The sequence below is a fragment of the Acipenser ruthenus genome, chromosome 8 (assembly GCF_902713425.1).
Source record: "Acipenser ruthenus chromosome 8, fAciRut3.2 maternal haplotype, whole genome shotgun sequence".
NCBI lineage: Eukaryota > Metazoa > Chordata > Actinopteri > Acipenseriformes > Acipenseridae > Acipenser > Acipenser ruthenus.
In genome coordinates this window covers 13259094-13282496 of record NC_081196.1, presented here as the reverse complement: position 1 = coordinate 13282496, position 23403 = coordinate 13259094, and the positions used below count along the sequence as shown (strand labels likewise).

At 43.8% G+C, this 23403-nt stretch overlaps 1 protein-coding gene across 1 annotated transcript; it reads left to right on the top strand.

The window, feature by feature from the left end:
* Nucleotides 1-52: 52 nt before the first annotated feature.
* On the top strand, nucleotides 53-22989 carry LOC117406275 (uncharacterized). Its single transcript, XM_059028560.1, has 38 exons — nucleotides 53-1237; nucleotides 1317-1435; nucleotides 1690-1843; nucleotides 2258-2382; nucleotides 2711-2900; nucleotides 3093-3217; nucleotides 3318-3564; nucleotides 3930-4054; nucleotides 4272-4476; nucleotides 4598-4719; nucleotides 5562-5760; nucleotides 5849-5973; nucleotides 7011-7245; nucleotides 7327-7451; nucleotides 11219-11477; nucleotides 11558-11682; nucleotides 12148-12385; nucleotides 12472-12593; nucleotides 13629-15399; nucleotides 15470-15591; nucleotides 16032-16302; nucleotides 16382-16503; nucleotides 16824-17049; nucleotides 17135-17256; nucleotides 18651-18858; nucleotides 18957-19078; nucleotides 19162-19357; nucleotides 19433-19554; nucleotides 19647-19746; nucleotides 19964-20086; nucleotides 20292-20464; nucleotides 20682-20779; nucleotides 20979-21106; nucleotides 21373-21553; nucleotides 21930-22074; nucleotides 22208-22283; nucleotides 22503-22667; nucleotides 22835-22989. Exons 1-38 carry the CDS (start codon nucleotides 106-108, stop codon nucleotides 22945-22947), a joined length of 8556 nt encoding a protein of 2851 aa, XP_058884543.1. The 5' UTR covers nucleotides 53-105; the 3' UTR covers nucleotides 22948-22989.
* Nucleotides 22990-23403: the final 414 nt, after the last annotated feature.

The following is a 23403-nucleotide window of genomic DNA, read 5'->3' as shown; positions in this document are numbered from 1 at the left end:
AAACACTTTAAGCCTCACAACTTAAATACCCGCGCCCGTAGAACGCAGACATATTGACTGCTTTTTTTTGTGTTGTTTTTTGGTTGGATTTTAGTTACAACAACGATGTTACGGAGAGGGCAGGCGATGCTGCCTTTCTTCTTATTGGCCTGGGTCTTGAGGCTCACACAAGCTCTTGCTTCAGCTCATGATCGCCTGCAGGATGAAGCAGCTGCAAATTCCATGTCAGGGACAGGAAACTTGGATCGTGGAGGGAACTTGAGCTTAGCTACTGATTTAGCCATTCCTTATGCTGAGGACCTTTTTTCTAAACTGGATTACTTTTCACCAAATGGAAAAAGTGAACTTTCTGAGATTGCTGGTTATTCTGCAGAACAACAGATGCAGTCTCTTGATCATGTGTTTTCTGAGTCTGATTCTACAAACGATGGGCTTTTTGATTTCAGCCAGCATTATAGGTATGATGTGGATGCTCTTGAACAGCCTGGCTTTTCCAATCCAGATAGTGATGACTTCAATTCTGATTTGACCAAGAACTCTGTCCCTTTTGCTGCTGACGACTACCCTATGGCTTCAGACTCTGAAGGCGATGTGGAACATGCACTTTTTACTGATCGGAGTAATGACCCTGATGACTTCCCAGAAGTCTCAGCATATGCTGATTTAGCTACTTCAGATAAAGAAAATGTGTCTAATATTGCTAGCCTTGATCTCAATGATTCGGTTAATCTTGCAGCAGAAATGGGTATAGGTGAACTTGGCAAAGAGTTTGATTCTTCTGACCACAAGTCTGGTACCTATTCTGAAACCCTAGGCTATGATTCTGTTGCCTTTGCAGATCTTGAAAAGGATGGCACTGATACTTTGCATCCTGGTGTGCATTCCTATCATCGTAAGGACCAAGTTACTGGTGACCTCAATGAAATGCATGTTTCTTCTTTTGACCGCTCTGTACTTACTGATATAAATCTGGAGTTGGATGAAGCTCTTTCTCCAGCTCTTAAGATTGCCAGTGCACTCAACTCTCCTGATCTCTCCGGAGGTCCCAGGGTGCCAAGCAGCATCTATGATGCCTCTATGGGGCCCTATGGTGTATTTAATCGACCTATTACCCCACCAAACCCTCCTCCCCATAGCACAGGAGAGCCAACCACCCTGGCTTCAGCAACTACATGTGGTGTTGCAGACATGGCCATCAAATTGTTTGGTGGAAGGCTAACAGACCTCAAAGTGCGAGGTAAGGGTTCTTGTTAACTTGGTATCTGTTTAATTCTGGAAGAGGTACGATTATCAAATCTCACTAACTTCTCCCACAGCTGCCTTCATATTTGTTGAAGTAAGCAAGATTACGCAGAGGTGCAGATACAAAGTGTTTGAGAGAAATGGAGTTGTCCACTTTACAACTGCCTTCAAAGGTTGCAATGTGAAGATACAGGTAAGAGTTGGATTAATAACTTCAAAAGTCTGCTACTATGGCATCAGATACGCACTTGCTGGTCTTGTGCAGTATAAATGTTAAACTGACAAAGCAAATGCCACGGGACTGCTGTTCCATGTATACAATTAACTTAATTTCTTTTTTTTTTTTTTTTGTGAACTAGTGTATCTGCTTTCAACTTTGAGACTTTACAATTGCAGATGTTGGCTATAACATTCCCATTCAACCTGACTTCTTACCTTTTCTTGCAGGGTGGGCAATATGTCCTGACCCTGATGTGGAGAAACCACTATGTGCATATGACCTGTCCAATTTCTACACCTGATAAACCTGTTACAATCTGTGGTACGAGTAGCATGACCATCACACTCCCAGCAGGACCAGTAGAAGCACTTCGTGTAAAAAGTGAGTTGTTCCTGCCTGTCGCTAAATGACCTACTTTGGAATGTATGGGTGTATTTGCTTCACCATATATCTTGCTGCAACTCCTTGCATGCATTTGAAACTGTTGCATATATGCTGCAGTACATGTTTAAAGTAGTAAATGTCCTTGAACAAAAGGACTATAGCACCCTTTTCAAAAGCATTTTAGATTTCAGTTTTAAAGTACTGGTGTGGTGGTGGTCAGTCTTGGGTGCACTTCAGTGATGGATAATACTGGGATCTGTGAGGAGGTGATGGTGGGTTTCTTTCTTTTTTTTGTAGTGGTTCTGAGTAACGAAATAGATGTATATTGTAGCCAGTTTCCTCTCGCTGCTGTGTAGCCAATTGAGAAATGCTGCCTATTAATAGATCTCTCTAAATTTCTTCTAATTGTAGATAAATTAAACAAATGGGTATCCGTTCACCAAGTTGCTGTTAAATGCAAATATCAACTGTTGCGTGATTCAGAGGGAAGGATCACTTTCACTACTTCCTACAATGGATGTCACGTGAGGAGATCGGTACGTGTATCCTGCTTTCCACCAGTATACGGAACAGTCTGCTCTGTATACAGCCTGCATTGTAACCTAGGAAGAATGGACCAATACAGTATTTCACCTGTGTGCCCATACAAATTGTGTTATATATATATATATATATATATATATATATATATATATATAATTATATAATGGGTTTATTTTCCTATTTAAATATTGGAATTGTTGCACTCAATTTGGCTGTTCACTTCTATAATTAAAACTAGGAGAGCCTTCCTACCCATAGGAAGAGAGTACTGTGGCGATTAAAACTCCAGTGATGCCATTTTTTATTTTTTGACCCTCCTAGATGGATCGTTACTTCTATAACATCTACTATCAAATGGCTCCAGGGAAGCTAGGACAGGCACTCATGTCTTGTAGGACCGGAATTAATGTCACAGTCCCGCCTGAAGCGTCTTTGCCGTCTGTATTTTGTGCCAAGTCTGGCATGATAATCAAATTGCCTAAGGGACGTCTTGATGCAGTCAAAGTGATAGGTGAGCTGCATCTATGGTCCTATGAATTCTGATAGTGTCAACCCTTTCTGATGGACATAGAAATTGAAGTTGTGAGCCATTCGCAGGTTCAATTGCAGATGGTTCTTGGCTTGCTGGCTACTACTGGAGTAGTATAATAAGCATTTAGAAAAACTTGCTGTGCAGGGAACTCATGGAATTTGTCTTCTGCAGATGGTTTTGGCAAGGCAATACCTGTCGGTAGTATTGCCAAGAAATGTAATTATCAACTCTTTCAAATGAAGACTGGACACATCATCTTGATTGCTTCCTTCCAAAGCTGTCAAGTTGCGTTTGTGGTAAGAATATTGCGGCCATGATTATTAAATGTTGCTGCATGCTTCCAGTAAACTGCTTTAGTACAAGCAATACTGAGTGTGCAGTTTCTTTGTTTTTAAGGATGGTTGCTTTGCCTTGAATATCAAGTTCCAGCATGCTGATCGTGTAATGGGAGAGGTCTCTGCGCTTTGCCATGCAGGTGGGGGGCCAAAACCAACTTCCCAACCTGATACTCCTACAACTCGAGATGTAACTTCCAGTATACTGTCTACAGTAATTCCTGCGGATGTGTCTGCTACCATCTGCAACAAGGATGGCATGACAGTAGTTCTACCCAATGGTCCTTGGTGGGGGATTAGAGTGAAAGGTGAGTGACCGATTTTCTTCTCTTTCCTCCCCCCCCCCCCCCAGTGCAAAACCTCCTGTGAATTGACTAATGGAGGCACCTATACATACAGATTCACATTTATTCATTCACTCTCCTTGGTGCCTTAGGGTGGGCATTCCACAGCACTGACTATCACAATGTTGTCCACTATTCTTGGCTCTTGGAAAGCGATCTAAACAACTGGTGACTATCGGAGTACTGATGCCCGCTTTTTTAGCTGGTGTATTTGATTAACCAATGCATGGTGAATGTGTCTTGTGATCCCTTTTTTTTATTTTTGGCTTAAAGCTGTAGTGGCATTTCATAGTCTTGTACTTGCTGTAATGATGTCTCCTTTATTGCAGATCTTTCTGGCAAAGAGATCACTGTGACTAGTGATTTTGCAGAACGATGCCATTACAATCTCTCTCTGCATCTGGAGAAAATAATCTTTACAACTACCTACACTGGCTGTTTTGTTGAGCAAGTGGTAAGTACATTTCACGTGACACTAGAACAGTTTTCATGGTTACCTGGGGGCTAGCTTGATATGTAATCTCTTAATATTTCGGTTTGACCTTGAGCTAACATTTTCATCCATAAAGTTGAATGGGACTGGACATTGTTTGTACATCCTTGCATGGCAGTGGTACTTGTGCGAAATTGTATATGCTTTTACATGCCTTGGTCATTTATGTTCCTACTAGGGAGATCGGTATGTCCTGACTGTCCTGTACAGGACAGCTACTTGGAATCGAGGGTCTGTGCGGATGGAATGCCCAACCAGTGCTGGAAGCCCTACAGAATTGCCTCCTCTTTCAGCCACTGTGGGGAAACCCATTAGTGTCTGCAGGTCCTCTAACATGACTGTGGTGCTGCCTGCAGGATCTCTGGAAAAAGTCTTGGTTCTAGGTGTGTTTACAAGATAGATTTGGATACTAGAACTTTTTTTTGTGGTGGGGTACTTGCGTTACCAAGTATCAAGGACTAGTCCTATCCTGGATGTGAACTCATGGATACATTTGTGTTGCAGATCACCTCAACAGGCCAGTAAAAGTCATTGATGCGCCCAAGTCCTGCAATTACAGCATGGTGGAGAGAAGAGGACAGATCCTCTTCACAGCTCCCTACAGTGCCTGTGATGTCAAGATCCTGGTAATTGTCTTCAGTGTTTGTGTACTCTCCACTATATAGGCAAATACTCTGCATTTGCTGAAAATAACTTGAAAGCACCAATGTTTTGGGGTATATTGGAACCCTGTAACGCTATGAAATGTCTTGGTAAAGTGGGGCTGGCTTAATGTAATTTTGAAAGCATGTTTGCCTTCAGTCAGCACTTGCATTTTTAGAGTTTGAACACTGTCCTGACAAGATCATCTCAATTTGATTCTTGGATGAAGTCTTTTGTTCGTTTTTTCAGAAGTAGCATCAGACAGGGACTAGACACTGGGGGGGATAGCGGTGGCTGTCTACCTATCACTGTTTTGCATGTCTGGAGAACCCCTCGTTTAATTGTCATGGAAGGTGGTATTAACATTTTAGCTTGAGTATCAGTTTCTGGGGACCCATGTGTCTGTTCATCTGCATGTCCCTTGCATCTGACTCTGGAGGTCTGTCGTCATCCCCCCCCCCCCCCCCCCCCCCCCCCGTTCTGTACATACTGTTCTGGTAATCAACTTTTTCCATAACTGATGGCTAACGTTGCAGGTTTATATCCCCCTACACAACTTGTGATGAGACTGATAAATATATATTTTTTTTTAATCCTAAATTTACTTCTACTTCATAGCAAAATTGGTACAACATTTTATTTTGAATTTTATAGTGGTAACTGAGTTTTTGGGTGGTTGACTACTGAATTGGCTTGGATGGGCCAAATGGCCTCCCCTCCATGAATTATATTAATGGCATCAAATCAACTTTAGCTTATAGAGTGGCATTTTGTCCAATTAATGCTTTCATACTTTGCCACTGTCCTTCTCCCCTTGTACATGTAGAATGGAAACTATGTCCTGGCCATTATGTATACAAGTTATTCTGGAGGCTTTGCGTCAGTGCAGATGGAATGCCCTACCACTGGAGAACCAACAAAACCCCCTCCCTCTACAAAACCCATTCCTCCAACTCCTGTCTGTGGCGCTTCCAGCATGATCGTGGAGCTGCCTGAGGGGCCTCTGGAACAAGTCAAGATAATGAGTAAGAATATTTTATTTATATTGTATATGATCATTGTGTGTATGTAATGGTTATGATGATCCTCATGGAAACTGGTTTACTTTTGTAGATGCCTCCAATGGGCTATGGGTAGCTGTAAAGGATGTCCCAAAGAACTGCAACTACACACTGATGAAGGAAAGAGGAAGAAACCTCTTCATAACCTCCTACAAGGCCTGTCATGTCTGGATACTGGTAATGACTAACCCTCTGATCTGGGCAACATGATATAAATGAGCAGGGCCCATGGTATTGGGTTCCATGCACTATGCATATGTAATGAAGAAAGGCATTAAGATTATGGCAGCTTCTTGCTGGGGGTTTTTTTCCTGGCTTTTATTTAAGCATACATGTGCTGTAATGATACTTCAGGAGTAAGCGCCTGCATTCTGGACCAGTTGTATTTGATCATTAATACGCAATATGTAGATCAAAGAACCAAAATAGAATTGCATTGTGGTAAGAAAATGGATTATTGATTAGGTCTCCACTTTGATGGCTTCAACTTTGGGCCAGCACCTTTTTTTTGGGGGGGGGGGGGGACGGGACCTTGTGAGGATAGACTATGGCGACCAAGAATAACTTGTGGAAACAGATGCACATTCTAAATAGAAATGACCCTAATCCCAACTTTTCTATAGCCAGAACAATTGTCCTAACAATATTCTTGCATCCACTGGGATATTGGGGCGTTTGGGAAATGGAATGCCCAAGTGGTGCTGGTGAACCAGAAAAAAAACTACAACTACAGGGACAAGGAATACTTACTCCTTCAAACATGACAGCTTTGAGGTACCTCAAGCAACCTTGTACAGGGGCTCCTGAGTGGCGCATCCAGTAAAAGCACTTGAGTAGAGTGCAGGATGCGCCCCGTAGTCTGGACGCGAGACACTCCCCAGGACCAGGTGCTTTTTGGCTGTAGTTGACGCTCTTCCTATAAATTCACAAGAAACCTTTATTTTTATTGTGTTTTACATGATCGTGGTCCTAAAAGCCCACTTCATTATGATCGTGTTCACACTATCCAGGTCCTTTTTAAAGGCTTAACTAGAAGAATCGCAGAGCCATATGGCTGGCCTTTAAGTCTACTAGTAATTTCTTGCATGTATCTGTAAGTTAGGCTTTGAATGTTTCACGTAGAACATTTGATTTCAACTAAATGAAAGTTGAGAAGCGTTCCCCACTGTAATCTCTTGGTGCCGGTGTTCTTGTGTCTACCCTTTTCTTTCCAGAATAAAAACTATGTCTTGACTGTAATCTACACAACTGCAACTGGGGTAAGAGGGATGGTGCAAATGACTTGTCCAGCTGTAGAGACAACATCCCTTACTACTAGGTCTACAACTATTGGGAAGCCAGTGACTACTGGGAAACCTACAAAACCAACTCTCCCTCCCACTCCTGTCTGCAAAGCCTCCAGCATGACTGTAGCACTGCCCTCTGGGTCACTACAAGTTTTGTTATTGAGTGAGTTTGAATTTGGCTCCAGCATTTTTGGAGGGAACTGAGTAGTCCTTGGTAGTTCATGTCAATCTGGTTTCTTTGTAGATCTGTCCAATGAATGGGTAGATATCGATGCTGCTCCCAGTTACTGCAACTACAGTTTGGTGCAGGGAAGAGGCGGCAGGAACTTCTTTACAGCCCCTTACAGGGCTTGTGATGTCCGGATACAGGTAGGAATACATTGTATGGTAATCCTCCATTTGATCTGTGGTGGGGTTGGGGGGCATGACTGCTGTTAATCTGCACTAATTTGAAGGGAGAAAATGGAATTGCAATTCAGAGGAAGTGGCTTTGTACCCAACTACATAATCTTGATGTGCCAATCCCAAGATTTACAGCTGTGACCGATCTCCATCCCCCCCCTATAGAATTAACCAGTGTTCATTCATGAAGTTGAATGAAACCTGCTCAATGTTACTTTTAAGCTATGGAATTACATGGCACTATATATGTGTTTCCATATACTTCATAAATGTGACATTTCAATTTGTAACATGAAATACTGTATTATGGCTTCTGATGGACTTTGATACATTGTAGTTTCTTTTGATTTGCATGCAGTGCCAGATTAACCTATTGCTGGGCCCTAGGCACACATACGCTTGTGGGCCCATACTCCTGAACAAATGGCCACATATATGCACACCTCTATACATTGTAGCCTTTTAAAACTAGCCCTGTACCTTTTTATTTTATTTTTTAAAATGATGATTCAGTCAATTTATGACTGACAATGAATGACAAACTGTAGAGGATGTGCTAAACACATTTCGGGAATAAAACTGAAGCCTACGTTAAATTCTGTACCACAGCTCAACAACGAATGTTCTTGATTTGCTGAATTAAAAAAAAGGCAAGTTCAATCAAAGTGAATTCTGGTGTTTTCAAATGTGGTATATTTCTGTACCTAATAGAATTCTGTGTCCTTTGATTTTCATGCTGACACAGATGCATTCGTGTAAGTGGGTAATAACAATGTGGTGTAGTAGTAATAAAAACAGAAATCCACTAGAGAACCCTGTGAATATTGGAACACAACTGTGTATTAAGGTAGGCCTGCAGCACAAACATGGTTCTAAAATTAATTGGTATCTTTTTTTTTTTTTTTTTTTTTTTTAACCCACAAAACGTGTACATTGGTAGGCATGGACTCTCTGAGAAATTAACCAGCAAAGAATCTTCATTGCAAAACAACCACATGAAATACTGTGTTTAATATGAAACAAGTTCATACTGTTGGCTCAACACTCCTATGCTTCAAACTGTTGATTCACAATAAACTCAAGTACCAGTTTCATCACAAGCAAAAGTGATTAATTTGTGTTTTTATAACGTGTACATTAATAAACCGCTGGAAGAGGGGTAATACTATGTTGCAAGACTCAAATGCACAAAATACTGTTCTACAAAATGGTACAAATACACCACGGCACCCGTGTTAATATCGGGAAACAAGTTCTGAATTACTTTCAGCACGCTCAAAGCTTCAACTGGTTTTAAAATGAATAACGTTATAATGTATGGCTTGCATTCTATTACTGGAACAGGTTTGTTTTCTTGCGGCAGCTTCACTTTGCTAATGGCCTTGAAGGTCCATCTTTGCTGCAATAAATGTTTGCGCTTTTATTTTCCGGCACGTTAACTTTACAGATTTAACGAACGCTAAATTAGCAAACATTTCTTGCTCACGAAATTCTTGTCTTGCAGTATTCATAACTTGCCATTTTAGACACCCGGCGTCTATCTACCTTATTTCACAGCAGCCCTGGTGCTTAGTGGAGACCGGCGGTTATGTGAAGTTTTACTATGTAGTTCTTTCTTTGCAGAGGCCCTTATCCAGGGTGACTTGCAATATCACATTATTTTTTTTACATACAATTACCCCTTTTATACAGTTGGGTTTTTACTGGAGCAATCTAGGTCAAGTACCTTGCTCAAGGGTACAGCAGCAGTGTCCCCCATCTGAGACTGCACTCCCGACCCTGTGGTCCAGAGCCATCACCACTACTCCACACTGCTGCCTACTATGTGTTCTCAATCCTAAAATTTTAGGTAATTTGGGAACGCAGGATTGCTAGCCTCTTGCCAGGACTTGTTCAATGATACCAACACAGTGAAGTGTGTTCCAGCACACTCTTTTCTTTTATAACAAATGGGGAAACAAAACCTAGTTCCCTCTGAGCCCTAACTAAACTTTGTCCTAACTCTCTTGGGGAAGGGCTGAGCCTTTTATCCCTCGTTTTGAAACTATGTAAATTGCAATCTGAAATTGTAAACCCAGTCCAAAATATGCAATTCAAAACGGTTCCTCTGTACAGTAGTCTCGTGGTGAATTGTATAGGTGTGTGGTGCACACAGCTTCTACTGCTAGACATGGCTGAGATTTATCTACCAAAAAGGAGCATCAGACGGAGGCAAATGCCAGTTAAGGAATTCTGACCGCCAAAACCTTAGATGGATTATAGTGTGTTTTTAAACTGTTGCAGTTAAGCAAACTTAAACCATCCCGTCATTGTTTTGTGTCAGGAGGGGCTGGAGATCCTGTATTTGAGCAGCTAAGAACTTTTTGTTTAATTGCATGTTCTTCCAATGCCTTAACAGCAAGTATAGAAACACTTTTATTAAATGTTTGAAGTTAATGATTGCTGAAGTTGTGTAATTTGGCAGTTGTACTGAAATTTGTATTTGATTTTCAAAGTTTGATAGAGAATTAGGTGTGTAATACTGTACCCTGTCATTCTTTCATTTAAACAAACGCATAGTGTACTACAGGACATTTGTGTCATTGGTTGGAATGAGTCTGTTTATACAAGGCATGAATTCGACTGCACCATCAGTTAGGTGTTGCGCTTTCTTGTGTGTGCATTTGTATAACTTGATGGATTTTGGCAACGAGATGATTTGTTGTAGGGTGTATAAGCACTGACATCCTCTTGTGGTTACTTGGTAAAGCCCAGCCATGAAGCATTTGACCGGCTGTACAAAATGTGACCGAAGCAGCTTTGTGAAGATATTCAAAGTTCTCAAAGAACCTACGGTGTATGGCAAGTGGTGGATTTAAGTCGTGATAAGCGAGGTGATATGAAACGGGTTCATCTGTACTTGTGTAAACTTTACATTAGTTGCAGTAATTAATACCTGTTTGATTATCCATACGAATAGATTATGCAAACTAGTATTTGTCCCAATTAGCTTGGACAACTGGCTATTGTAAAGCAAATCTTCACAAACATAACCGTATTATCCCCGGTCTCCTTCTCTCCAAGCAATACATTTCACCTGCACTCGGACCTGTCGACTCCCCTTTTTACTGGGCGTCTCCCTTACTTTAGGCCCTTCTCCTTGGCTGATTTTTTTTTTTTCTCCCATATTTTAAACTTGCATTTTTGCAAAAGTAATTTCTCTCCAATGTTTTGGGTTCTAAAAATCTCTGTTACTGCAGCACAATTGCTGCCTGTCACACTTTTTTAGGACCCAGGTTATGCCTGTGGCAGGCATGCATTCAGGTCCTCGTATGACAATGTGTTCACTGGGACAGTTTAGGTTTAACTAGTCTCGCAATGCATTTTGATATGTTCAATGTCTCTGGTACCTTTTTCACCGCAGGACTACACTTGAAAGCATTGGTGTGTTCAAGCCTAAGCTATCCCAGTGGTGCAAATTTGGCATGATGGCGCTAGAATGTAGTGCATTGCTATCTAATCTGGCACCACAATTTAATGTTGCTGATGCTAGACACATTTTAAGCATGAATATGGGTGGGATGTAGAGCTGGAGTACATTTTTAAATTTTACTGTAACACACTAAACTCCACTTTTGAGGCAAGATGGTTGCCAGCTATGGAAGCCTCCCAGAGTTGAGAAGCAGATGAGATGATGTACACTGTCGTGGAATAGTCCTTCCAGTCTTCAACTTGTTGTGTCCCTTCACTTTCAGAATGGAAACTACATGTTGACCTTGCTTTACATAACTGCTGCTGATAAACGAGGGTACTTGGACATTAGATGTCCCACCACTGGTGGGGAGCCAACAGAGACTACTAGCCCCTCTGGTGGGGAGCTGACCGGAACTACTGCTGGAGAAACGACAACTACTTGGAAACCTACAATGCCTACTCTCCCTGACGCTGCTCTCTGCAGAGCCTCCAGCATGACTGTAGAATTGCCCTCTGAGTTGCTTCAAGTTCTACTATTGAGTGAGTTTGAATTTGGCCCAAACACTTTTGGGAGGGAACTGATCCATCTTGGTAGGTAAAGTAACTTTGTTTTTGTATAGGTCCATCCAATGAATGGGTAGATATCAGTAATGCTCCCAGTTACTGCAACTACAGTTTGGTGCAGGGAGGAGGCGGCAGGAACTTCTTTACAACCCCCTACAGGGCTTGTGATGTCCGGATACAGGTAGGAATCGTACATTGTATGCTAATCTGAAGATTAATCTCCAATACTACAACCTTGATACCCCTTCTCCACTAGCACATCCGACCTGCGAGGGCTCGATAGGGTACGGGTACAGGTAGTTCTCAACTGGCTTTCTCAAGCCGAACCAAACTGCACAGAATTCTTTTAGCACCCAAACAAACTAGATGACTATCCTTAAATGAGATCATTGTCAAATCCTATTTAAACCCCCCCTTCAACAAAACTAATTTTAACTAAATCAATTCAGGGATTTTTAGACAGTCCTAAATATTTGGAAACTATAGCAATACAGCTGTACTGTTGGGTTTTTTTTTTTGAACAGTTTGTGCTTTTGACTAACTCGGTAACTGTCTTTCACTGCGTGTGACGTCGGTAGCTCTGCAGTGGAAAAACAAAGGCATAACATCCTTCTGCATTCAACTAGTTCTGTCCCTTCACTTGCAGGATGGAAGCTACATCTTAACCTTACTCTACATAACCATTGCTAAGGGAGGCTACGTGCACATGAGATGTCCAATAAAAACCACTACTAAGCCAACCAAGACTTCTAGAACCACCACTAGGAAGACTACCAGTATCGCCACTGTAGGGGTGACCGAGGCCCCTGCAACTGTGGTCTGCACCGCCTCCAGTATGGTGGTGGAGCTGCCCAAGGAACCTCTAAGACTTGTGAAGGTTCTAGGTGAGTTAGGCTTTGGATATTGGAGGGGCATCATGTCTGACACTGTAGGGGGAGTCTTTATGGCAAATTTCTCTTTTCTTTTGTAGATAAATCCAACCGGTGGGTAGCTGTCATTGATGCTCCCAAGTACTGCAACTACACCTTGTTGCAGGGAAGGGGAGGGAACTTCTTCATAACCCCCTACACGGCCTGTGATGTCAGGATATTGGTAATCCTTTTGTGTAATTGGAGGTGGTGAACCCTGTCCAATTGTTTCACATTATCAAGTCCATATGGCTTCTGCCTTTGCCTAAAGGCAATGTAATTAAGACACTTGCTCTCTCCGTGTCGAGCATTCTTTTAAATCAAGCTTCCTGAAGTGTTTAGTGGTGGTGTGATTGGCCCAACTTTCTCTGCTTCCCTCTTGTCCAAGTTTTTATCGTGACTCTCCAACACTTGTGACTTCACACTAGAACCGCTGCAGTTACTTGTACCTAAAACCACCGCACGCAGTATTTGTGATTTTCATTTTAAACATCCGTATTAAAATGGAAGGCAACTATGATGCAACAACTTTTATTCAAGCATGTCCTAGCAAACATCTGCATGACCAAACACTATTTAAAAGGAACAATTAAACATAAGGGGTTACTTTCTAGCGTGCCACAAAGCACTACTTTTAAATGAAACTAGTGTGTAAACGGGTATATGTACATACTAAAAACAAATGTGTTTACTTTTAAAACAGAAGTAACATGCGTTTCCTCTGTGTAGCACTGAATCCAGGATGAACTTCAGCAGCCTGCTGCTTTTACATTTCTCTGATCAATGTTTTTGCTGAAGCGCTGTGGCTAGCTTCAAGAGAGATTTTCCCCAGTGCATTCCTTGTACAAAATGAAGGAATTGGTGGTTGTCGGGTCTAGTACAGATAACCAGCTTGTATTAAATAACAAAAAAAAAAGCATCTATTGTAAAAGGCAGTCAAAATAACTGCTGGCAGTTCTATGTGGGAGGGATTGTATCTTCCCTTTTGTGATCCTGCCTTTCCAATACTGTCGGGATATTTAATACATGTAGTGAGTCCTAAATGGACAACCGCATAACATTCAGCCATGCAGAGTTACTTAATTTTTGAAAGCCTTGTCAAAATGGCTGCTGTGGAGGTTCTAGTGTTAATATCCGATTGGATATCTGCATCTTGTGTGGTGCAATTTTAAAAGCGTTGATCAGTTGGGTATATTAAAGATGTTTCCTCTCATTCTAGAATAACAACTATGTTTTGAAGATCTGGTATTTGGCAACTGGTGGCAAAAAAGGGTATATGGTGATGAAATGCCCCACCGATGCTGGAGAACCCACAAAAGCACCAACAACTACTTGGGAGCCAACCAAGAGTACCAGGACCACCATCAGGAGGACTACCACAACAACCATTGGGGAGCCAACCAGGACCACCAGCAGGAGGCCTACCAGGACCACCATCAGGAAGACTACCACAACAACCATTGGGGAGCCAACCAGGACCACCAGCAGGAAGACCACCAGCAGGAGGCCTACCAGGACCACCAGCAGGAGGACTACCACAACAACCATTGGGGAGCCAACCAGGACCACCAGCAGGAGGCCTACCAGGACCACCAGCAGGAGGACTACCACAACAACCATTGGGGAGCCAACCAGGACCACCAGCAGGAAGACCACCAGCAGGAGGCCTACCAGGACCACCAGCAGGAGGACTACCACAACAACCATTGGGGAGCCAACCAGGACCACCAGCAGGAGGCCTACCAGGACCACCAGCAGGAGGACTACCACAACAACCATTGGGGAGCCAACCAGGACCACCAGCAGGAAGACCACCAGCAGGAGGCCTACCAGGACCACCAGCAGGAGGACTACCACAACAACCATTGGGGAGCCAACCAGGACCACCAGCAGGAGGCCTACCAGGACCACCAGCAGGAGGACTACCACAACAACCATTGGGGAGCCAACCAGGACCACCAGCAGGAAGACCACCAGCAGGAGGCCTACCAGGACCACCAGCAGGAGGACTACCATAACAACCATTGGGGAGCCAACCAGGACCACCAGCAGGAAGACCACCAGCAGGAGGCCTACCAGGACCACCAGCAGGAGGACTACCACAACAACCATTGGGGAGCCAACCAGGACCACCAGCAGGAGGCCTACCAGGACCACCATCAGGAAGACTACCATAACAACCATTGGGGAGCCAACCAGGACCACCAGCAGGAGGCCTACCAGGACCACCAGCAGGAGGCCTACCAGGACCACCAGCAGGAGGCCTACCAGGACCACCAGCAGGAGGACTACCACAACAACCATTGGGGAGCCAACCAGGACCACCAGCAGGAAGACCACCAGCAGGAGGCCTACCAGGACCACCAGCAGGAGGACTACTACAACAACCATTGGGGAGCCAACCAGGACCACCAGCAGGAAGACCACCAGCAGGAGGCCTACCAGGACCACCAGCAGGAGGACTACTACAACAACCATTGGGGAGCCTATCAGGACCACCAGCAGGAGGCCTACCAGGACCACCAGCAGGAGGCCTACCAGGACCACCAGCAGGAGGCCTACCAGGACCACCAGCAGGAGGACTACTACAACAACCATTGGGGAGCCAACCAGGACCACCAGCAGGAAGACCACCAGCAGGAGGCCTACCAGGACCACCAGCAGGAGGACTACCACAACAACCATTGGGGAGCCAACCAGGACCACCAGCAGGAGAACTACTACAACAACCATTGGGGAGCCAACCAGGACCACCAGCAGGAAGACCACCAGCAGGAGGCCTACCAGGACCACCAGCAGGAGGACCATCACAACAACCATTGGGGAGCCAACTAGGACCACCAGCAGGAAGACCACCACAACCACCATTGGGGAGCCGACCAGGACCACCATTGGGAAGACAACCAAGGCCCCTACAACTGTGGTCTGCACAGCTTCCAGTATGGTGGTGGAGCTGCCCAATGAACCTCTAAGACTGGTCAAGGTTCTAGGTGAGTTGGGTATTTGAGGGGCATCGTGTGACACTAATGGAGGCTATGGTAACTTTCTCTCTCTTTGTAGATAAATCCAACCAGTGGGTAGCTGTCATTGATGCTCCCAAGTACTGCAACTACACCTTGTTGCAGGGAAGGGGAGGGAACTTCTTCATAACCCCCTACACGGCCTGTGATGTCAGGATATTGGTAATCCTTGTGTCCAAGCTCACCTAGCTACTCAACACTGTACTGTGTGCCTTCTCTCCCCTCCAACCAAACTTCTGTGCTTTCATTAAAGCTTCATATACTGAGCATCAAAAGAAACGTGTCTTTGTATTTGGATAAAATTCACTAAATGTGATTGAAAAATGACTTCTGTTTTAGAGCAGGTGCAGTGACTTTTTATTGTGCTGATTTAACAATTGACATCACGAAGATGCTGCAAAATGATCTGATCTTGGGCATTTTTTTTAAATGTGTTGTAATAGTCCAGTTTCTTTTGTTGCTCAGTATATAAATTTTTAGGCAATGGTATGATTGGCCCAACTTGCTCTGCTTTCCTCTTGTCCTTCTGTTAAATTAAGTTCATATTTCCATCTTGTGTGATTAACCATGGAATCAATGTTGGTATTATATATTTGTTCTAGAATAACAACTATGTTTTGAAGATATGGTATCTGACAACTGGTGGCATAAAAGGGTATGTGGTGATGAAATGCCCAACCAGTGCTGGAGAACCCACAAAAGCCCCAACAACTACTCCCACTACATGGGCGCGAACCAAACCGACCAGGACCACTGGAATTGCTACGAAGACAACTGTGACAACCACTGGTGGGGAGCCAACTGTAGTCTGCACAGCCTCTAGTATGGTAGTGGAGCTGTCCAAGGAACCTCTGGTACTAGTAGAGCTTCTAGGTGAGTTGGGTTTTTTGATCCCATGTGGATGAACTTGGCAAGGGCACTAGGGGAATTTTTATGCACTCTTCTCTTGTAGCTGAATCCAGCAAGTGGGTAGCTGTCATTGATGCTCCTGAGGATTGCAACTACACCTTGGTTCAGAGCCGAGAAAGGAACTTCTTCAAAACCCCCTACATGGCGTGTGATGTCAAGATTCTGGTAATCCCATTTCTAGCAAAATAGGCTACTCCTGTACTTCTATTCAAACTTGGACTGTAAATACACAACTGTAAAGGGGTTTCTGCAAGGTGATGGTCTAATGCCATAAGGGGAGGGGGGTAGAGAATGAACCCAAAGTAGTGCTTGCAAAACAGATGGGGCTGGTTTCACATACCCTGACTTGTACTGCTCTTGGATTTCCTTATGTTGTATGAAGTACTCCAAAGACCCTCATTGGGGATTAGCTGGTTCCAGTTTCTGCTTGTGAGTTTACTTTCCTTTTACCCTAAACCTTTTTTTATATGCAAATTGAATTCTAGAATGAGAACTACTTCTTGGCCTTGCGCTATACAACAATTGATGGTAAAGTAGGGTATGTGCAGATGAAATGTCCAACCAGTGCAGGAGAACCAACAAAAGATCCTGCAACTACAAACACGACCAGGAAATCAACAAGGACCCCCCCAGCACCAGATGTGGTGTGCAACTCATCCGGAATGATGGTGGAGCTGCCCAAGGACTCTTTAGACCTAGTGGAGCTTCTAGGTGAGTTGGACTTTTGGCCGACACCTGCAAATTTGTCCATGGGACAGTAGTGGAATCTTACGGTAACTTTTTTTTCTTGTTGTAGATTATGCCAACAAATGGGTAGTTGTCAACAAGGCTCCCATGTACTGCAACTACACCTTGCTGCAGGGAAGTGGAAGGACCCTTTTCATAACCCCCTACAAAGCCTGTGATGTCAGGATACTGGTAATCATGGGGAGGGAGGTGTGGGATATTTTAAAACACCTGAACAATGGTACATGGGTGTTTTTGTGTGTGATTAGATGGATGGATGATTGTATGATATGGTTAAATGCATATCAGCTTGTGACTGACTGGTGCAGTGCAAAGAATGTAATGTCCAAACTGCTGTTTTCCCAAAAAAGCCTTTTTTAATATCAAAGTCCATCAATAATAATTCCAAATAAATAAGCCCTGCTACCAACGATGGTATTGGGGCAAAACAGTTTGGAGTCCAAAAAAGATAAACCAGACACTAAGATAGCCACAATCCTCCGTGCCCGTAAACAGTGCTTTATTCCTTTAGGGGGATCGTGGTGAGGGGCGTGCTCTGGGGTAAAAGTTGGCTCTCCGGCTACAGCCTCCCGTCCTCCTGCTCCTCTAGAAAACACAAACCCTTAACGCACAGAAAATAAACGGCTCCAGCCAGTTGCTCTATTTTCTCAGCGCAAGGGGAGGTACGGACGTAGCTGCTGCCCCTTTGTACCCAGCAAACTCCTGCCCGCGGTTAATGCGTCGCCATGGTTTCTCCAATAGAGGGCGGCCCTGCAGCTGACTGCAATGGAATCGTCCCGAGTACTTGCAGCTATGCGCCCCTCCTAATATGGTCACCTCCCGGCTTCCACCTACCACAGAGGTGGCAGATCTAGGAGGCAGCATACCTTCCCCCTTACACAGCGCCCTTTCTAGTTGGGAGGGAGATTTTACAGCATTGATCCTTCCTCTCTCTCCATCACACGGCTATATGTATAAGCTGCTTTAATTGCATAAAGCTGCATGGTCCATTTTGTATGTTGCATTTTAATTTGGGTAATTGCGTAATGCAAACCATGTACACCCTAAGCTTTGACATGACATTTTGAACCCTGTTTTATGGCTGCTTAGCCCAAGGTTCTATATAAAAAAAAAAATTAAAAAAAATTGTTGCAGTTTGGGGAAGTAGATCAGACAGATTGGTAACCTGCCATTTCTTGCTCAAACTCATTTTCCAGGAAATCTGAGCATCAAATCATAGACATTTTGAAGTGATGTCAGATATTTGGAAGTAGTATAAATGCATCTTGCTGGCAATATTGTTTGCAACTACCAAAGTGCAGCTCCATCCTGAAACTTCAGCAACACACTGCAGGCTTGAAATGTAAACAGATTTAGTTTTGAAACTAGTCCAGGTAAGTGTGATCCCACTGAAGTGGGACAACAAATTGAAGGCATTATTGCAAGAGTGTGCCTAGTAGATCTTCTGGTCTGCTTCAAAGCAAGCCATTTGACACCTGCTGACATGACCAAAATGTCTGGACTACTACCCGAAGCCTGCAATTTGCTTGTTCTACATTCTGAAGCCAACTTCCTCCTTGTTCTAGAATGAGAACTACATCTTGACCCTCCGCTATACAACTTCTGGGCAACAAGTTTATGTTCACATGAAATGCCCCACCAGTGCTGCAGCACCCACAAAAACACCTTCCTCTACAACCACTACTGGAAAACCACCAATACCCACTGTCTGCAAAGCCTCAGTCATGACAATAGAGCTGCCTGAAGGACCAATTGAACAAGTAGCCCTGATAGGTAAGTTGTGCCTTGGCCCAGGTAACTTTCCTCCCGAATTGCTTGGCAGTGAGGATAACCCTGGAAACCCAATTTCGTGGCATCCTTGCCTTTTGCAGATAAATCCAACACTCTGGTAACTGTCAAAGATGATACCAGAAAGTGTGGCTACAGCTTGGTGCATGTGAGAGGAAAGAACCTCTTCACAACCCCTTACACAGCCTGTGATGTGAAGATGCTGGTAAATATTTAGCTTTTTGTATTGTTGCATATGAATTTTAAAAGCATGTACATATGCTCTCCCCTCCCTTAATTCTCTTCCAGAATGGGAATTATGTCCTGACTCTAGCATATGTAACCCTTACTGGGGAAAGGGTACTGGTGCAGATGAAATGTCCAGTCAGTGCAGCTTTACCAACAGGGTTGCCGCTCCCTCCCTTTGGGGTTTCTGTCCTCTGCAGTGATACTTGCATGACAGTGGAACTTCCTGGGGGACTGCTACAAGATATCCAGTTAATGGGTGAGTTGGCTTGGTACACAGTAATTTGGGTGCTGTAAAACAGAAAGCATGCTCTAAATGTGGCATCTGTTGTAGATGAATCCAACAACTTGGTAGCTGTTGCCAGTGCTCCCAAGACTTGTGGCCTCAGTTTGGTGAGGGGGAACGGCAAGAACATCTTGACCGCTCCTTACAAGGCCTGCAATGTCAAGATACTGGTAAGCGGAGGGCAATTGCAGCTGTAATCCCCATTTGTATTGGGAGTGATCAAAATACTGTCAGGAATGAGCAACTCCCTTTCCACTTCTAGAACAACTTCTACATCCTGAGAGTCATTTACACCACTCTTACTGGGGAGCGAGGAGATATACAGGCCAAGTGTCCTGTTCCTGGTCTAGTACCACGTGAGGGTAAGTGTTTATTCACTGGACACTTCTTCATAATGCAGGAATGCTCAAGTCTGGTGCTGCTCGTCTACCAAATCTGCTGTTGCTGCATCATGTTTGTTTTACTTGAATGCCGTGTGCCTTTTGACCAAGTCTCTCGGATTTCCCTACCCAAGATGTTAACCTAAACTACAGGGTCTTCCCTATACAATGTGAAACATTTAAGTGTACTGTTTTGCAGGGTGCAAGATACCAAGAAGTCAGCAGGTTGCTTGTGGTCCACCTAATGCTGATCCACAACTGTGTGTGGCCAATGGATGTTGTGTGGATGCAACAACTTCCCAGTGTTACTATCCTTTGAATGGTATGGCTTGGTTTTAATATAGTACTGCTCATCTAATGAGCAATCCAGATTAACTGAACAGCTTGTATAGGAAAATTTGGAGAGGGCGGGGAGATAATTGACTTCAATTGCAATCTTGCTGTACAGGAGACCTGGTCCTTCAGGTAAACACTTTCACAAGCTTCACTATTTGCATTAATGGAATTCTTTGCTTCTACTTTTTCAGCATGCACTGCAGATGGCCATTTTGTATTCTCCGTAGACCGCACCTCAACTAAGCCAGAAATCGATCCTGGCAGTCTAGTAATTGCAGGAAACCGATCATGTGCCCCAGTAATCTGCACTCCAGACTTTGCCATCTTCAAATTTCCTGTGACTGGCTGTGGGACACATGTCTTTGTAAGTTCCCTCCTCCTCTGGGGTTTGCTAGTTTTGTCACTACAACAAAGGTTAGGATTTTAGGCTACAGTCCTTGTAGCCATATGTTTTTTTTAAAGGGTGGTGGTAGGGTGCTAATCTAATGCAATACCACTGGTTTTGCACTGGCCCAGTTGATTTTCCAGTCCTCCTCCTATCTGCTTCAGTTCTCACCCACAAGCTTTTTTTGTTTCTGTAGACGGTGGCGGAGACTACAATTTATCTTGCTGAAGTTCATGGCTTGGTTCGGGGGAACCAGCAGATGTATGGACAAATTACCAGAGATGGCCCTTATCGGTAATTTCTTTTACGAGCTGGGAAGTGTCAGTTAACCCACTTGCTGAAAGACACCTGTTTTCCAGCATACTTTGCTGGTTGTAATGGGTGGGTTGGGACCCCATGATCGGAGTATGGGTTTTGTCAAGGAATGGACCATCTCTGCCAACTGGTATCTACATTGATTCTTTCTCTTCACTGTCTCCTCTCTGCACTGCAGTTTCCAGGTGGAATGTCGCTATTCTAAAGGGCATTTGGCCAGCACTGGTTACTTGGTGGTGAACCCACCGCCTCCATCAGCAGCCTTGGCTTTTGGCTCACTTGGGGTTAGGTTAAGGATTGCCACAGGTAATTGAACATCATGCATGATGTCTAACCTTTATTTTTTATTATTCCATTAATAAGTACACTACAGTTCTTGATGAGAGGGTCGTGGATGTCAGAACTTCTCCTCCCACTTGGTCTTGTGGTGCTGTAGCCGTATGTTGGGCATCATGTCCCGTAATGACTGCTAGGTTTGACTGGCTGAAGTCCCTCTTTCAATGGCTGGTGTATGAAGAGATGCACACGGAGTACCTGGTGTCCAGTTATTCTAAAGCACTTGTCTCTTGCAGACACCAGCTACACTAGCTTCTACCCTCGGTCCCATCTGCCCCTGAGCTTCTTGCTTGGAAGCAAGGTGTATCTGGAAGTGCAGCTTGTAAACCCTCCTAACCCCAATGTAGTTCTGCTGGTCCACTACTGCATCGCCTATCCCCAGTCCTCTCAAGCTGCCTGGGTGATCCTCTATGAAGGGTGAGTATCCTGAATCATAGACGGTGTTCAAGTATCCTGATGTCTCCATTTGTCTGGACAAAGCAACATGCCAGATATGACTGCTGACCTTTTTATTCTCTCCTTCTGAAGTCAACCCTTCATACTCTTACCCACTCAACGGCTGCATCAGCACCTACTTGTATTGGAGCTGTTTTATACAGGATTTGTAATTTCGGCAACAGGTTAAGGGAGTGGCTCAGATTATCCAATACTATTGGCTGCAAACACCTGAAGTAAATCTTTGCACGCTATTTAGACTGTCGCAGCTGCTAGAAGTGTGGCAATATGGCTGCCATGCACTTCAAGCCTCCTAGTTGGCAGCTGTCTGACTCCCTTCTGAATTTCTACCCCACAGTTGTCCCAACATCCTGGATTACAGCAGTGCTGCTGGCCTCCATGTGAAATACAATAACATGCCTGTATCCAAGCACACTCGACGCTTTGAAATACAAAGCTTCCAGTTCCTGGACTACAAGACCAAGCAGCATTTGGATGAGGAAGTGAGTTTTTTTGTTTGTTTTAATAGTGGTCCAATCATGTACTCCAAGCTTGTCTCCAAATGCCTAGTCATAAATGGTATATTTGACAAATGCAGATCTACAGCTGCTCTAATGCCATTTACTTTCTTTTTAGATCTATTTTATGTGTTCAACTGAAGTGTGTTCCCCAGAACACAGTGTTTGTAATGAAGGATGCTTTGATGGGAGAGGTATGTTACTGAAAAGCACTCTAGACCCACAGTTTCTGAGGATGTTAGTCCTTTTTGAAGTCTGCCTATCTTTAGGTCCAGCCTTAAATTTTATTGCATCTTGCATTGTATATTTTTGACTTTCCCCTGAAGTATTTAAGTTCTGCTCCCCTGACTAACATTTGGGCAATCGTTATACCACTTGATTAAAATGTTCCAGATAACTTTCTCCTTCCACAGATATGCCTGTTCCAGTGGATCTTGGTGTGGGAGGGCTCTGTGCAGGAAAGCCCTGTCCTGGGAAATCCAACGTAGTCAAGCGAGCTGCTCATGGTCATACTGGCCTCATTGCTGTCGGTGAAGGAACCTTCCTTTTGGATGAGCCTGTGCCCCATGAACAAATGGGTAAGTGATTGAGATCATGTGGACTAAAGCAGTACTACCCTTTTTCATGTATTGTTTCCTTGAAGATGGAGGTTGCCCTCTTTGGGCCAAAGCCAGACCTGAAGCTTATTCCTCACTTGAACACCAGAATGCTTTGCCAGTAACTGTTTTATTTCTTCCTCTTGCAGGGAAGCACTGGACACACTTCCATGGTCTCCTGGGGCTGCTTGCTCTGCTGGTCTCGGTATCTGTTGTAATGCTCTTCCTCAAATGGATTGTCTTGCAAATGGCCAGGTCCTAGAGAAGCAGTCTCTAACTTGAATAAACCTTTATCTTGTGTTGACATTGTCTCCTCCTTGTGGGTTTATTTCCCCTGCCAACTAACTTTTAAAATCCTGCACCAAATATTGAGGAGGGGGGGTGGGGGTCACATTAAGTCAAGAAGGATTAGAGAAACTGACTTGTATGTTAGTAAGTTTGCTGGCTTTATTTTTTTTAAATGACCTGCTGCATTTATTTTTAGAGTGCTTCATCTGGTGTTAGTAAAGGAGTTGGTACATTGCCACCAGAAACATTGACTTGCTGATCTATGCAATTGGGACATATGATCTTGTGTGGGCATGGAATACATGTGGCACTAGTGTTTGTCATCGGTCTTTGGCTGTTTTTGAAAGTCATACGGAACAGTGACATTTTCTTTCCACTTTATATACCGAGTCTTTCACAAGTACTAAAGTTCAGTAAAAAGCCTCTACAA